Below are 14042 nucleotides of genomic sequence, written 5' to 3' on the forward strand. Positions count from 1 at the left end.
GAGTTTTGTTTTCCTTTTTTTTTAATCTGCAAATGTTCATCCATGACACTGGTTCTCAATAGTGATCTCGATGTTCTGTACATTCTCCTAAACAAGACTAACTAGTTCTGCGCTGGTGCAGGTGCCAGAACACAGTTGGTTCAATTTACTAGGCTACTAGGAAGCACTCTGTATTTTTTCAGGTGGGAGAGCCACGGTCAAGCAATACATTACATACTGTACATTAATAGTGTGATGCTTCAAAGGCTTTTTTCTACACAGATTTCATCTAATTTTGGACTGTAAATACACTGAGTGGGAGAGGTACACATACATGTAAACACACTCTTAATAACATAATAATTGTAACAGCAACCACAACAATAATAGTGACAAGACATCTACAGCTGCAACAACCATAATGCATTACAATAACAATATTGCCAATCCTAGTATCACTATTTATAATTGGTAGTAGTACAACTAACGGTAACATGGGTAGTTGTCATCACTGCCAACACCACCATCCTCCTCCCTGGCTTCACCGAGCCCTCCATGGGCACGTGGCCACCAGCCATCCCCACCCATGCAGGGGAGACCAGCCAACAGGCAGCCCGGGCCCCGGGGCACGTGCCACGCCCCCAACCACCAGGTGGCCCGGGGCAGAATCAGAGGGCCTAGAGCCGTGACCAGGCAGTACCCTCCCGGGCCCCCTAGATGGCCACGTCCCAGTCCACGGCACTGACGCCACCAGGATCAACTGACCCAATAGACCACCACCCCACGGAACCTGGATGCAGCAACACCACCCCCACGAAACGCCAGCAGAAGAAAGTTTCAAGTTTATTTGAGATACATAATTGCATAACAATATGAAAAATGATGTTTCTTACACTGACACAAGAGGACCGCTCTATTGGAAAAAAAAAAAAAAACAACAAAAAAATAAATATCAACTGTAAAACAATGCTAAAAAAAGTTTTTTACTTCTGATAAAGCTTGTACGCTCTCGGGAGGAACAACATCTGGTGCCTTTTTGTGTGACACAGGTTGTGCGAGTGTCCTCCCATTGCGTAGTGTGTAGCGACTTGTATTTGCAGACAGGCTCTGGATCATTGGGCTGGTCCCTTCTCTTCTGGAATTCCTTTAAGGTGGCCTCCTCTCTCCTCATTTCCGTGGGGAAGGAGTTGGTTGGTATCCCTATGATACGGCAGCACCTTCTCTGCAGACATTCCAGTTCCTGGATCAAGTGTTTTGGGAGGCCGGCCCAGACAGGTGAGGCATATTCGAGCACTGGTCTGATGAAGGTCGTATATACCTGGGTCAACACATCTGGGGGGAGCTGTGCTCGTTTGGCCACACTCAGATAATGAACCGTAGGCTGAGCCTTCTTCAACATAAACTGGACTTGTGCGTCCCATTTCAGGTCAGAGGAGATATGTATTCCAAGGAGCTTGAATGTGACCACCCTCTCTACAGCCTGGTTCAAAACAAAAGGAGGGGGTACCGGACGGTTATGAGGCTCCCTGAGGCTAATAACCATGTCCTTAGTCTTCACAGCATTGGCTGCAGGACAGTAGGTCTGACCGCAGGCTGTAACTGCATCAAAGGAGATGAGGACAGCGAAGCAGAAGAGGGGGCGAGGAATAAAGAACAGGGGCAACACAACCAACACCAGGAGGGCCAAGGTGGTTACCGCCCACTGCCCACACCCAACACAGCAGCGGCAAACAAGAGGGCACAACCTGCGGCCTAAGGCAACACCAGGACAGCCATGCGGCACTCCCCCACACATCAGGATGAACCAGCCGAGGCCCTTACAACAGACACACACACTGACAACCTCGGCCCCCCTGTTCCCGCTGTACACCTCAGACTTATGGTACAAGTTGAAGTCCTGTTATCTGCAGAAATACTCCAATGAGTTGTGGGGTGTATCAGTGATGGACAAAAGACTGAGTACAGAGAACTGGTGGACTGTTTTATGAGATGGTGTGGGAACAATAATCTTGTCTTGAATTTGGAGCTGATTGTGGATTTTAGGAGAACCAGGATTTAGTCAAATAGCTTTTCCATCATGGGAGAAGAAGTGTTGCTAATGGAGGAAAACAAATACCTTGCTGTTCAGCCGGATAAATGCACTTTTATGACTTAGACTGGATTGGAGAGAAAACACTAATGCTGATTATAGGAAAGGACGGAGCAGATTTTACTTCTTGAGGAAGTTCAAGTCCTGCAGAACTTGCAGAAAGATCTATCTTCCATAAGTCTATCGTGAAGAGTGCAATCACATTTGCAGTCAACTGTTGGGGAAGCAGCGTCATAGTCAGTGATACGAACTGATAAATAACGCTGGATATGTTCCAGGGACTGTTCTGCAGCCTGGGGAGCTGATTGTGCAAAAGAGAATACCTCATAAAATGAAGAACATCATGGACTACCCTGATGATCCTCTTCACAACACAGTGTTTCAGCAACAGTATCTTCAGGCTTCTTCAGATCCACTGCAGCGCAGACGCTACATGAGATCCTTCCTAGCCACAAACCTACAGGGACTCTGCAGAGAGTCATCCATCCATCCATCCATCCATCCATCCATCCATCCATCCATCCATCCATCCATCCATCCATCCATCCATCCATCCATCCATCCATCCATCCATCCATCCATCCATCCATCCATCCATCCATCCATCCATCCATGTTTTGTACCCGCGTGATCCTATGCAGGGTCTCGGGGGTCTGCTGGAACCTATTCCAGCTCATTACAGGCTAAACGTCGAAGTACACCCTTGACAGATCCATCACATGTCCACATATATAGACAAACCATAGACGGCCACATGAGCACACACCTCGTGTAATTTAGAATCATCAATCAATTTATTTATTATTATTATTATTATATTATAGCCTACTTGTGGAAAAGGCTAGGGGGTACTTAGGATTGCCTGCTCAATTAACGTTTGTCTGAAAAGGCTAGAGCTGTGCAAGTTTCTCACTCTCACGTGGTGCCACTCAGTCTCTGCATGCTCAGATGCTCTCGGCCAATCAGGAACAAGCAACAGTGCATGGGGACACATGCCCATCACACATGCAGCCAGGCAGCTGTAGAAGCAGACCACGACGATTGCAGTACCTGTGTTAACTGTTTCTGTGGACTGCAATGTTATGTGTGTATCAAACAACCATATACCAGCTTCAGAATAAACTGCACAAAGTACTAACTTGACATCTCTGGCTGAAGTTCTTAGCCAACTCCTCAGCTAACCAGTCAGTAGTGGTTTTTACAATACTATTACTATTATAGAAAATGGATGGGTGGATGGATGAATGGGATGCCTGGGTCTGGGGCCCTCCGTTGTCGAGACTGCCCGGGTGTCGCCCTGTTGGGGGGTCCCCTCTCTCCAGGCCCGCGTGCACCTGCCCACGTCGGCGGTCGGGTTGGAACCCGTCTCTCCGGGCAGGCTGGCCTCTCGCCGGGTGGGGGTCGTTGGCCTGGGGGGTGTTGGCCTCCTGGCCGCATGTCCGGCCCATGCCGGTGGTCGGGGTTCGCCTGGGTCCCGGTCCACCGCCGTGGGTTCCTTGGCTGCCTCCTCCCATTGTCATGGGGGCCCCGGTCGCCGCTGGGTGGGGGCGGGCCTTGCTGGCGGTGGGTTTCCTCCCGCCCTCTTCTCCCCTCTGTGGGGTTGCTGGTGGCCTGGGTTCCGGGTTCTTTCTTGTCGGCCTCTGGTCTCTCGGGTGGCGGGGTTGTGCCCCCCCCCCCCCCCCCCTCCTCCACCACAGTTACAGTTCAAGTGGAGCATCGTTTGGAATGTTACACACACACACACACACACACACACACACACACACACACACACACACACACACACACACACACACACACACACACACACACACAGCTACACAAACAGCTACACAAACAGCTACACAAACATACACAACTGCTCACTCACCTACATAGGCTACTCACTCCGCAGTTTTGGGGGTCAGATAGTCGCGGTAGCCTAGCTGTGATTGGGTCCCGGGTACCTGGGATGGTTGCTGCTTGTGTCTCTGCCTGTTCTCGTGTCTGTTTGTTTTTTCTCTTACAGATTTCCAGGGCTCGTGTGCTCGTTGTGCGTTTCCATGTGTTTTTCGCGTCTTGCACTAGCAGCACAGTTCTGTTGTACATTTTCTTGTATTGAGATCATCGTCCTGTCATGATTTAAATTTCAGCCAGACTTTGCAAATGCTAAACCCTCATATTATGACTCTAGATTACTTCATTTAAAAGACCACTTCATAGTGGATATAGTAACTGAAAAGCACTCAGAGCATCATCGCCCCTCTGCCACCGTAGGCGTTTCTGCTAAAATACTGTTTTCCAGATGTCTTGTGGGTTGCTCAGCTTGTTTTTTGATTAATTGCTAATCTCTTTTCGGAGCATTTCATTAAACCTCTCTGTGTGTTTTCCAACAATAATCATCTTCTTTTAGAAGCCCAATGAGGAAAACCGGGAACCTTTCCAAAACATTAATGTCACTGTTAACTCTGAGTGATGCACCCTCCCACAAGGGGTTTCCTAACACATAAACTAATATTATGCTTTTGTGTATTTAAAATGTTTTGCTCATATACTTATGCACGAACAACAATAATTTACATGCGCAAGAAGAATGACTTTTTTTTTTATTTGGTGTGGATAACATCTTCAACTGTATGACTAGATTATTAGTCTTAAAATTTGGATATACTGTATCTACCCTCCCCCCCAGCCCGTTTCTGTCCCACTCTGCACATACAAGCAGGATACTGTGAAGTTAAAAGTGGAGGCCTACACTGTCCACCGTGTTGATCTTTTTGCATGAATAACCTCAGCCAAAAGGGTTCTATTAATCCACCCCTTTTCACATTGAGGCACACATGGACAGGGAAAGTTGGGAGCTTCATAAACACATCTAAGAGGCAGTGGAGGGACATCACACTTTATTCTCATATTTCAGATATTTTGCACCAATGAGAAGACTTTTTTTCCCCACTTTCTATACAGCCCAGGAAAGACTTTCTACTGAAGGTTTGGTAAGTGGACGTCTAAGTTAAGGCTACATTAACACTCTTCTATTCTATAAAGTCTATTATATACTCTTAATTTATGCTTTTCTTATGGTCAGGCAGACCTACCATTGCATTGTTGCGTTCATTTCCTAGATTAGAAAGCACCTTGAGTTAACCTCTGCTGAAAAGTTCTGGTATATTCTGCTAAGAAGTTGACTGTCTCTGCCGTCTCTCTTCCAGCGTTCTCAGTGAAGTGTTACTTTAAGAGATGACAGATGAATAACTTCCAACCCATCTCCCATTTTTCCTCTTCCGTTGGTCACAGAGCTGTTTCACAACTGACCAAAGAGTAAGGATTCAAGCAAGACAGTAGGTGTCACGCCTGTGAGGGGTCACAGTAATTACATTATTTTTTGTGGTCCATCATCATGACAGTCAGGCTCAGCAGCTCCATCACATTGATGTTTCTCGGAGTGCTTTTTTTCCTGGTCGGTCCGACCTGGTCGGGCTGTCGGGATGCAGGTCTGTGTTGTTCTGGACGGGACCAATCGTGTGTCAGTAAAGGATGGCGTTCTGACCATTCATTTGGCACCTGCTACTGTGACCAGGCCTGCGTGTCCACCCTGGACTGTTGTCACGACTATGAGACTGCGTGTCCAGGTAGATTATGAAACACACACTTCTATTTTCATAAACCACACTTAATATTATACGTTTGTAGGGTTTTATTGGGTTATATTTTCCAACTACAACCAAATTGGTTAGTGAGACAACTTATGCTGTGGAATGGTTTCAGTCCTGATTGCTCCAAGCTTGTATGCATCGTTTTTCTTCATCTTGTCCGTCTGATTCCTGTCCAAGACAAGTATTCCTGCAGCATGATGGTACGGTGACCTCATCTAGCTGTAGTACTTGCATAAATTAGGTGATACTCAGTCCTACGTTTCTTTAAACAAACAAACAAACAAAAAAAGCTATTGGAAATTGCAGGCAAAAGGTTTCAAATCTCTGCTTGATCAGATTACAGAGTTTTGATTCTCATGGGCTAAGAGTGATTTGGATATTTCTTACAAACTGCTTGTATGCTGAAAGAATGACTTCGGTTTTGCAGCTTTATTCTCGTGGCTTGGCTGTCTGTGTTTGTACGTTTTTTTCTGTCTCAACGAAAAAAGATTTGGATCTCATTTGCTATAATCTTATTAATTAATTCTCTCTATCAAGACTCTTGGTCCTCAGTTCCTCAGCTTGGGTGGTCAGAATGATTTCAGAAGCCTGGTGGTTATCAGGCATCTTCTGTTTTAGGATTACATAGCTTACAGTTCTTTTTGAACACTTTGAGAAATGTTCTTGAATCCTTCCACAAACTTGTGTTTTAACACAAAGACGCCATCCACAGTGTCCGCAGTTCTTTCAGCCTTTTCACTTTGACATAAACAATCAAATGGGAAGTGTGATCTGGTTGTAGAGATATTTAAAATAAAAAAGGGACCAGGTTTCTGAATACTCAGATACTGCTCCGAAAAATTTCCCCAAACATTTCTGGACACACATTCACTCAATCTGGTCACTTTTTCGTGATCTAAGACTCTTGTTTTGTGATTTTCTTTCACTCAATGTGCTTCATTACCTTAGCTGTGCCCTGTGTGGTGGATGAGTGGACGCAGTGGTCCGGATGTGCTGAGCCCTGCAGAGCCACAGTCCGGAGGAGGAGCAGGACGATCCTGCAACAGCCACTCAACGCAGGAAGAGCCTGCCCTCATCTGGAGGAGCATGCTGGCTGCGTAGAGTACTGGTCTCAGGATGGGCACTGTCAAAACTCACTTGGTGAGAAATATTGTGTCATCAAAAGCCCCTTTTCTCCTTCTATCCATCTCAGACCTTCTTTTGAAGATTAGCTGTGCAGTTGAAAGAATCCTGAAACATCTGATATCATTTTTGACCTGGATGGAATAACACTATTTCTTGAAAGTGTGTTGAGATCAGCCTGTCTGAATAATGAAGCTGAAGCAGACAGTCTTTATGACGGGTGCATGCTGCCCTCACAGGTCAAACCCATCTAAAAGCAATCCCTCAAGGATGTATTTCATGAAACTTTATGATTGCAGTTGTGTCTCCCTCCCTTCAACTTGCCTCCCCCCTTGTGTTTGTTTGTCTAAAATGTGAATTATGTGTGGAACCATGTTACCTTCACAACTCCTTGATTTGTAAGCGGGGGGGCAACTAAAAACAAAGATTTGGAACATTTTCAAACACCTATATTTGAAATTTTGAAATGTATATGAGACAAAGCATTGAAACGTCTGGTCACATGCAATGTTTTTGATCATTGATGCCTCCTCCGCAGTCCCAGCACTCATTACCACCAGTGGCTACGGCAACGCTAGGAAAAAAAGAGACATCCGTGACAGCAGCGACATTACAGGGTAACACATCTTCCTCAATCCACAAAGTATGTGAAATTACAGTCCTTGTTGTTGTCTGTGATGTTTTCGCAAGTGGAGCAACAGTAGGATTTTGGAGTTACTTGTGCGTGCATATGTGCATTGTAAGCTCCAGTATTCATCTTTAAATGTTTGTGTAAAAAAAAACCCCCAAAGGTATTGTCTGCAGTTTCGGTTGACCTCTCTGACGAAAGGGTGCCAGCAGAGCCGTGGCCCACACACCCTCTGGATGCAGTACCTGAGGGAGGGGCACCGAGTGTGTGTTGAGTGTCAGCCACCTGCTCTCACTGCTGGACATAAACACTGTGCAGGAGATGGAGAGGAAACCCACGAAGACAGGTAGCTACATAAAGAAATAGTTCAAATATGCACAGAAATGTTCCTTAAATTTTTCAGAATTTATAACTAATTAAAAACAGAATTCCACAACAAGAAGTCTGATCAACTCCAGCTGGTGTATTTGTTTTAATATAACGTGTTTTTGAGTCTTTTACCTTGTAAACGGTTTGTGACATAAAGAGTGATATTAATATTCTCATCTTGTCTTGGAGACATTATCATGAGTCTTAAAATGCTGAACTAATCCTTAAACTCATTCAGATTTGATGCAACATACTGGATGTCTGCTTTTCCCTTTCAAGCTTGACGATGGTGTTGCATCATCGCTCCCAAGACATTTTTTATTCATTGATTTATTTTAATGAATATGAGAGCAAAGTCAGTAACTCAAGATAAAAGAAGATATTTTATATTCTTGGATGGATTTTAATTAATGTCTGTGGTTTATTCAGTGACCTCAAAAATACAGTGTTTTAGTTTGCAATTTTAAGTTTTCCAGAAAACCTTGAGTTTTAAGAAAGTGTTTTTAACCCATTACAGTAGGTTAGATGTACTTACCACATTCAGAACCTTTATTTATTTATTTATTTATTGTTAATGTTGCTCAAATCGTATTGGGTTTCTCTGGTAATGCCTACATATGACAATACCTGACATACTTGTTGACACCAGAATATTCAAGTTCAATACAAAAATTGTTAATGGTAGGTATAGCCATGTGTATGGCTTGTTGAAAATTTTCCAGTCCACTTAGCTAATAAAACCTTTAAATCTCAACCCTGAGCCATACATTTAACGTTCTCAGAACAAGCTTCCCAAGCCAGTGACATTTAGTTTGGTTGAAAAGCTTTAAGTACTGATGTTTAACAGGGAGAGCTTACTATCCAGCCAAATTACTGTCCCCAATCACCATCCTAATATTTCTCAAACAAAATGCAGCCTGAAGTATCTAACTTAAAAGTGAATTAAACGTAGGCTGAATGCTGATGTGATAGAGAGCATCAGTCAGCTGAGTGAGGTCGTTTATACGTTGCGGCTTGTGTGTTGCCATCATGTGGGGTTGAAATGATGAGACACTGAAAGACTGAATTCCAGACTGAGTTTTGTAAAGAATTCCTTTTTTATATTCAGTTTTAGTTTAGAGCTCTATCCAACCAGCTCATTTGTGTAACTATTTTGATGTTAGCTTCTTTATTATTGTGATAATTAAAAAACGAGGATGAGACTGCACCTCTGTTGCCATGGTTACCCTCTTCAGATAGAGATATCACGTCTGCGGGTGAAGGCTTACCTGTTGAAACAACACAGTGATTCAGAATAGAGAACTTGTATACGCTTGGGGTATTTAATTAGGAATTTATGTATCTCACATTGCCAATGAGAATGGAGTATTCACCAAAACTGTGGCATAATCTTTGATGCTTCTGCTGGACATACAAATCGTCTCATACCACTTAAATAATAAAACGGTTGCGTGAGGGCGGTAAATACGTGATGAAAATGGAGAATCAACTGATTAGCTTCACAGTGGGTGCTGGTGCAGACAACACAATTGCCAATGCCTGCAAATCATTATATATGATGGATTAAACACAGGTTTAATGTTTGTGTGTGTCATAGTTAGAAATAAATCATGATGAATGTCTGTGGCTTTGTCCAGATACATTAGTTTTTGCCCTCCAGACTAAATATCCCAGACTTTTCAAAAGAGCAGTGGTTCCAAAAACCATCATTCATATTGTCTTAAAAAGGCCAGTATGAAAAGGATGCTTGTAAACTCAGATACATCCTCTCACAGTGCAGCCAACGATCACTTGTCACACTACACAGACCGGTTATCTTTTCCTTGTTCTGACATGGCGTGTTCGTGTGTTACACAACACCTGAGGTTGTATTTTGAAAGGTGCAGTTGCAGATAGGGATGAGACTGGTGACAGTTCAGACTGCCACTAGATGGCAACATTGTTTCTCACTTGGATATAAATGAAGCCGCTCATGTCCGTTTCCCCTACCCCACTTCCTTCCCATCCCCTCTCCTTCCACTTCCTTCCAGACAACGCTCTCTCCAGTGGCAGGCAGTGGGAAACCCTCGGTGCAGGGGGGCGTGGAGACGTGTGGGGCCCCTGGAAGCCTGCTCCTGCCCAACATCCCGCAGCTTCCTCTTCATTTAACCTCTTTTCCCGTGATAGTTGCCATCCTGTGTATGCTGACTTGCGTGTATAATGAGAGTGTTATTCCTGTATAACTCCAAACTAGATAATGAATCACAATAATAAGAGAATCAATCACATAAAAATAACAGTAAAATGAGAGTCAACAATTCCTAAATCAAAATGTAAAGTGATTTGATTTATTTCATTTTGACTCATTCAAGGGAAATGTTGCTTTTTCATAAGAAATAAAAATATCTTGAGACACTGACACTTTTTTCTCCTTTTTTTTTTTTTTTAAACATGACAAGGACTGGCTCTGTGTGAATCATTGCCAGTTACAACGCCAAAGTTACAACATGCACTGAACAGTAGAACAATTATACAGAAACGACAGCATAGAAAGTCTATGGATAAAAATGTTTTTTTCTTTTTTTTCCAATTTTTCTTTTACAAAACAGACAGCCTCGAGACCTACAAACAACATTGTATAAGAGCTGGCTAAGGTCATTCAAATATCTGTTTTGTGTTCTTTTTTTTCAGTTCCCTGGAAACAGTGTGTACTTTACAAAGACTGATGGCTTAGGCAAGGTTGGGGTCAATTCCACTGAGAGCTTAAACCGTAGAAAAAATATAGTTTGAGTCTTAAAATTATACTCCTGTAGGTTTAAATTATTCTCATGCTGTAATACTGCTTATATATCTTTTTTGTGTCAAATGTGATGTATGTATTACTCCATCAAGGCCTCCTGAATCGACCCCAACCCTGTAGTACAGTGTTAGATTCAGAGTGTGAGGAGTCAGGCTACTTGCAGTGCAGCGATTCAGCAGGTTTTGAAAATTACCACATGCTTTTATAAAGATTCTGTGGGTTTGTTTTTTTTTTTTAAAAAGGAAAGGAAAAAAGACTTGAATGTCTTTACTTCAAAATTAGCAGCTAACGCAACAACCAAATTCTACTTTAGATTTTAACTAAATGCAATTACTGTACAGTTGGGAGTCTTATGGGATGGATGGAAGTGAGGTTATGGACAAAACTCAATCATCTGTGCTATTGATATTATCCTTTATCAATGAAAGAGAAATAAACTTAAGACTACTGTTTTAGTCTTTTGATTCACGTCAGAAGTTCTTCACAGGGACCGAGATAAGTCGTAAGGTCAACTATACTGTTAATTCTCTTCATTTTGCATGTCTCCCCTTTAAAATGGGGAAGACTAACATGTTGTAACAAAAGAAATCGAGGATGATTAGCGAAAAGAAAAGACTATTTATTATGATTGTGTCACAGTATCACAGTCTAAATATCAAATCAAACATCATGCATGATGTTTCTTTGCACTACCTTTTCTAAAAGCTTAAAAACACTGGCGTCAGTATTTCATTTCGTATGTTTACAAGTGTGTGCAGGTGCATGGGTGGGCATTTGTGTTACATATCCTGTATTAAATCTCAATTTTTTTCAGTAGTGCTTGCTGCCTATTCATGAAATATTGATTGTCATCACTGTTGAGAGATATTTCAGTTAAAAATGGGCCCTGACTCTACTTTATGGAAAACCTAAAAGTTGGGACAGAAGATTCCTCATGAGGCCTTGTGTAAGCAGCGTGGTCTTTATCAAAACTGTCTTTCTGTTAATTGTGTTTCCTCAAATGTAAACAATTTGGCATCTCAAGGAGCATTTAAGTTATGACATGGCAAAAGATATTGAAGTTATTGACATCTGTTGGTCTTGTTATAAGGACAGACAAACATATACAACAGTACAACAGTTCTCTCATTGTTACTGGCTGGATGAGCCTATACCATTCCAAACCTCATAGTGTGATATGTAGAAGTTTACTGAAGAACATACACAATTGTGTACGATGGTGTCCAAAGAAATATCACCAGAGACGATCTGAAAATTATCCTGCAACAGTTTTGGTGCAAAGGGATAGTCACTCACTTTTAAAATCAAGTTGTCTCCCTGTTTGCTATAATAATATTTTGAAATCCTTTTGTTTAGACTGGTTTTGAATGTCTATGAATATAGGAAGCAGAACATCTAATTGTATTTTAGCAGCAAGCACAAAACATAATGTATCACTTAGAATCTAAGAAAACTAAGTGGTGTGCAGTTATCTGGTATAATAATTTTCAATAAAAAAAACATAGTCCATCTTTTCTCTGCACAAAAAAATGGCAAACTAAAAGTAGTCTTTGTATTATAATCTGTATTTTCTTGCAATCAGAACTACATATATACTGTAGAAAACAAAAGCAGGGCTCTCCTAACACGTACAGTATAACCCACATTCCTATTGGAAACAGTTCATTCTTTGCCAATAAGCAGCAGCCTCACTGCTTTAATACAGCAGCGACGCACGCACGCACGCACGCACGCACGCACGCACGCACGCACGCACGCACGCACGCACGCACGCACGCACGCACGCACGCACGCACGCACGCACGCACGGCTCCCTCTGCTTCCCTCAGTCATTGCTATTCCTTTCACACCTCAGCTCCTCTCACTATTGCAGAGCAATATGAAATGGTCCTACACTGTGATTAAAACAAGAAAACAAATCAGGATTTGTGATGAGACTCTTAACCACAACACACACAAAAAATGGGATGTATGTCATTCTCCTTCTCTTTTCTTTTGACGATATTTTTTTTTTAACTCAGCTGTTACATTTATCGAGAGTGCAGTAGCTTCCTTGGCTTGTTTCTTTGACCAGTCTATTTAGTTTAGAAAATTACTGAAATACTAGTTTTTTTGTTACTCTATATGGCCAACACTGGGGGTCTTCTTTCCTCATTTTGCGATCATTTGCCAAAGTTTTGATTGCAGAAGACACAACATTAGGTGACAAATCAAAGAAAAATGTGGGGTGACCAAGCGGCACCAGGTGTTCTCTCATTAGCTATCTTGATGGTGGTGATGGAGAGCATTGTTATACTGGCATCAGTTCCCTACTGTTAACAAAATCTATAATCTGCTTTTGTGAAGCACTTTGGAGTTTGACTTTACATTGGAGCACTAGTAGTAAACAATGAAGTGGCCATATTATGCTTTTACTCTATGCTATGGTCATTATTGTCCAGGTGGTGCAAAGAGCAAAAGCTTCAATAGTCATTTTAAGAGTGAATCTTTACAACCGTGTAGCAAGTATCGAGTGGGTTTTCCATCCCAGAGGATCTGCTAGTAATTTTAAATGAGCATTTAGCTTTTATTTGCAAGATGTCTCCAAACAGATGTGTCTTTGAGTTGGAGGAAAAGTTGGCAGAATGGAGCTCAGTGGATGCAGTTACTTTTTCTGGGCCAGTGGAGGTGGTGTATTTATTTTTGGTGACACGTCACAGAGGAGCATTTTCCAAACAAGACCCAGTACGTAGCTGGATTAGCAGAAATACCGAAAGCTGAAAGTTGATGCTGTTACAATGTGAGAAGCTTACATAGAGACTTACATGAGCGAGTGACTGAAATTATCCGCAATGTTACACAAAGCAGCATAAACACAATATTTAGCAGAGATGTCGGACAGTAATCTTTTTAGCCGAGGTTGGTTGGGTGGTCCAGTTTTATATTTTAAATCAGATCCTTGCTTTAACATTGAAGTGTTTATGTGATTAAAAGGAAATGTTTGAAAACCTAACATTGATAACTTGTTGATATGCTGAAAACAGGTATGTCTGTCCAGTATCTTTGTTGTTCAGAGATCATTTCTTAATTTTGGAGTTGTGTTGGATGCAAAGCTACTGTAGAGGCACCAGATATACAATTAGATGATAGAAAATTAGCATAATATGGCCACTATAATATCTTTACTACTTTGTATAATGATAGATCATCAATCTGCGTTCAATACTTATAATTTTAGCAATTCTTGGTTGAACAGTCTGGGCTTGTAAACAATAGTATTTTCATATTTATTTTTTTACCATTTATTTGTTTTCTCTCTTTCCCTTCTTTAAATCTGCACCCCAGTTCAAACTAATCTGACTGCCTTGTCCTTTGCAGAGGGATAGTAAAAAGAATGGTTTCTCCATCTTTTACCCCCTTACCGCCTTCCATTACTCATCCTTTCCAAATTCATTCATCCAG

The 14042-nt window shown here is 42.1% G+C and overlaps 1 protein-coding gene across 1 annotated transcript; it reads left to right on the forward strand.

The window, feature by feature from the left end:
• Nucleotides 1–4908: 4908 nt before the first annotated feature.
• si:dkey-7k24.5 (somatomedin-B and thrombospondin type-1 domain-containing protein) lies at nucleotides 4909–10208 on the forward strand. Its single transcript, XM_061728524.1, has 6 exons — nucleotides 4909–5043; nucleotides 5260–5679; nucleotides 6652–6843; nucleotides 7364–7442; nucleotides 7617–7799; nucleotides 9853–10208. The coding sequence occupies exons 2-6, from the start codon at nucleotides 5448–5450 to the stop codon at nucleotides 9968–9970; spliced, it is 804 nt and encodes a 267-aa protein (XP_061584508.1). The 5' UTR covers nucleotides 4909–5043; nucleotides 5260–5447; the 3' UTR covers nucleotides 9971–10208.
• Nucleotides 10209–14042: the final 3834 nt, after the last annotated feature.

The sequence above is a fragment of the Cololabis saira genome, chromosome 8, assembly GCF_033807715.1.
Source record: "Cololabis saira isolate AMF1-May2022 chromosome 8, fColSai1.1, whole genome shotgun sequence".
Taxonomy (NCBI): domain Eukaryota; kingdom Metazoa; phylum Chordata; class Actinopteri; order Beloniformes; family Belonidae; genus Cololabis; species Cololabis saira.

Bases quoted from the DNA above. Each gene is read 5' to 3' on its own strand.
- si:dkey-7k24.5 (XM_061728524.1), top strand. From the start codon at position 5,448: ATGACAGTCAGGCTCAGCAGCTCCATCACATTGATGTTTCTCGGAGTG. The intron at 5,680-6,651 runs GTAGATTATGAA...TCATTACCTTAG, and splicing joins CTATGAGACTGCGTGTCCAG to CTGTGCCCTGTGTGGTGGAT. The intron at 7,800-9,852 runs GTAGCTACATAA...ACTTCCTTCCAG, and splicing joins GAGGAAACCCACGAAGACAG to ACAACGCTCTCTCCAGTGGC.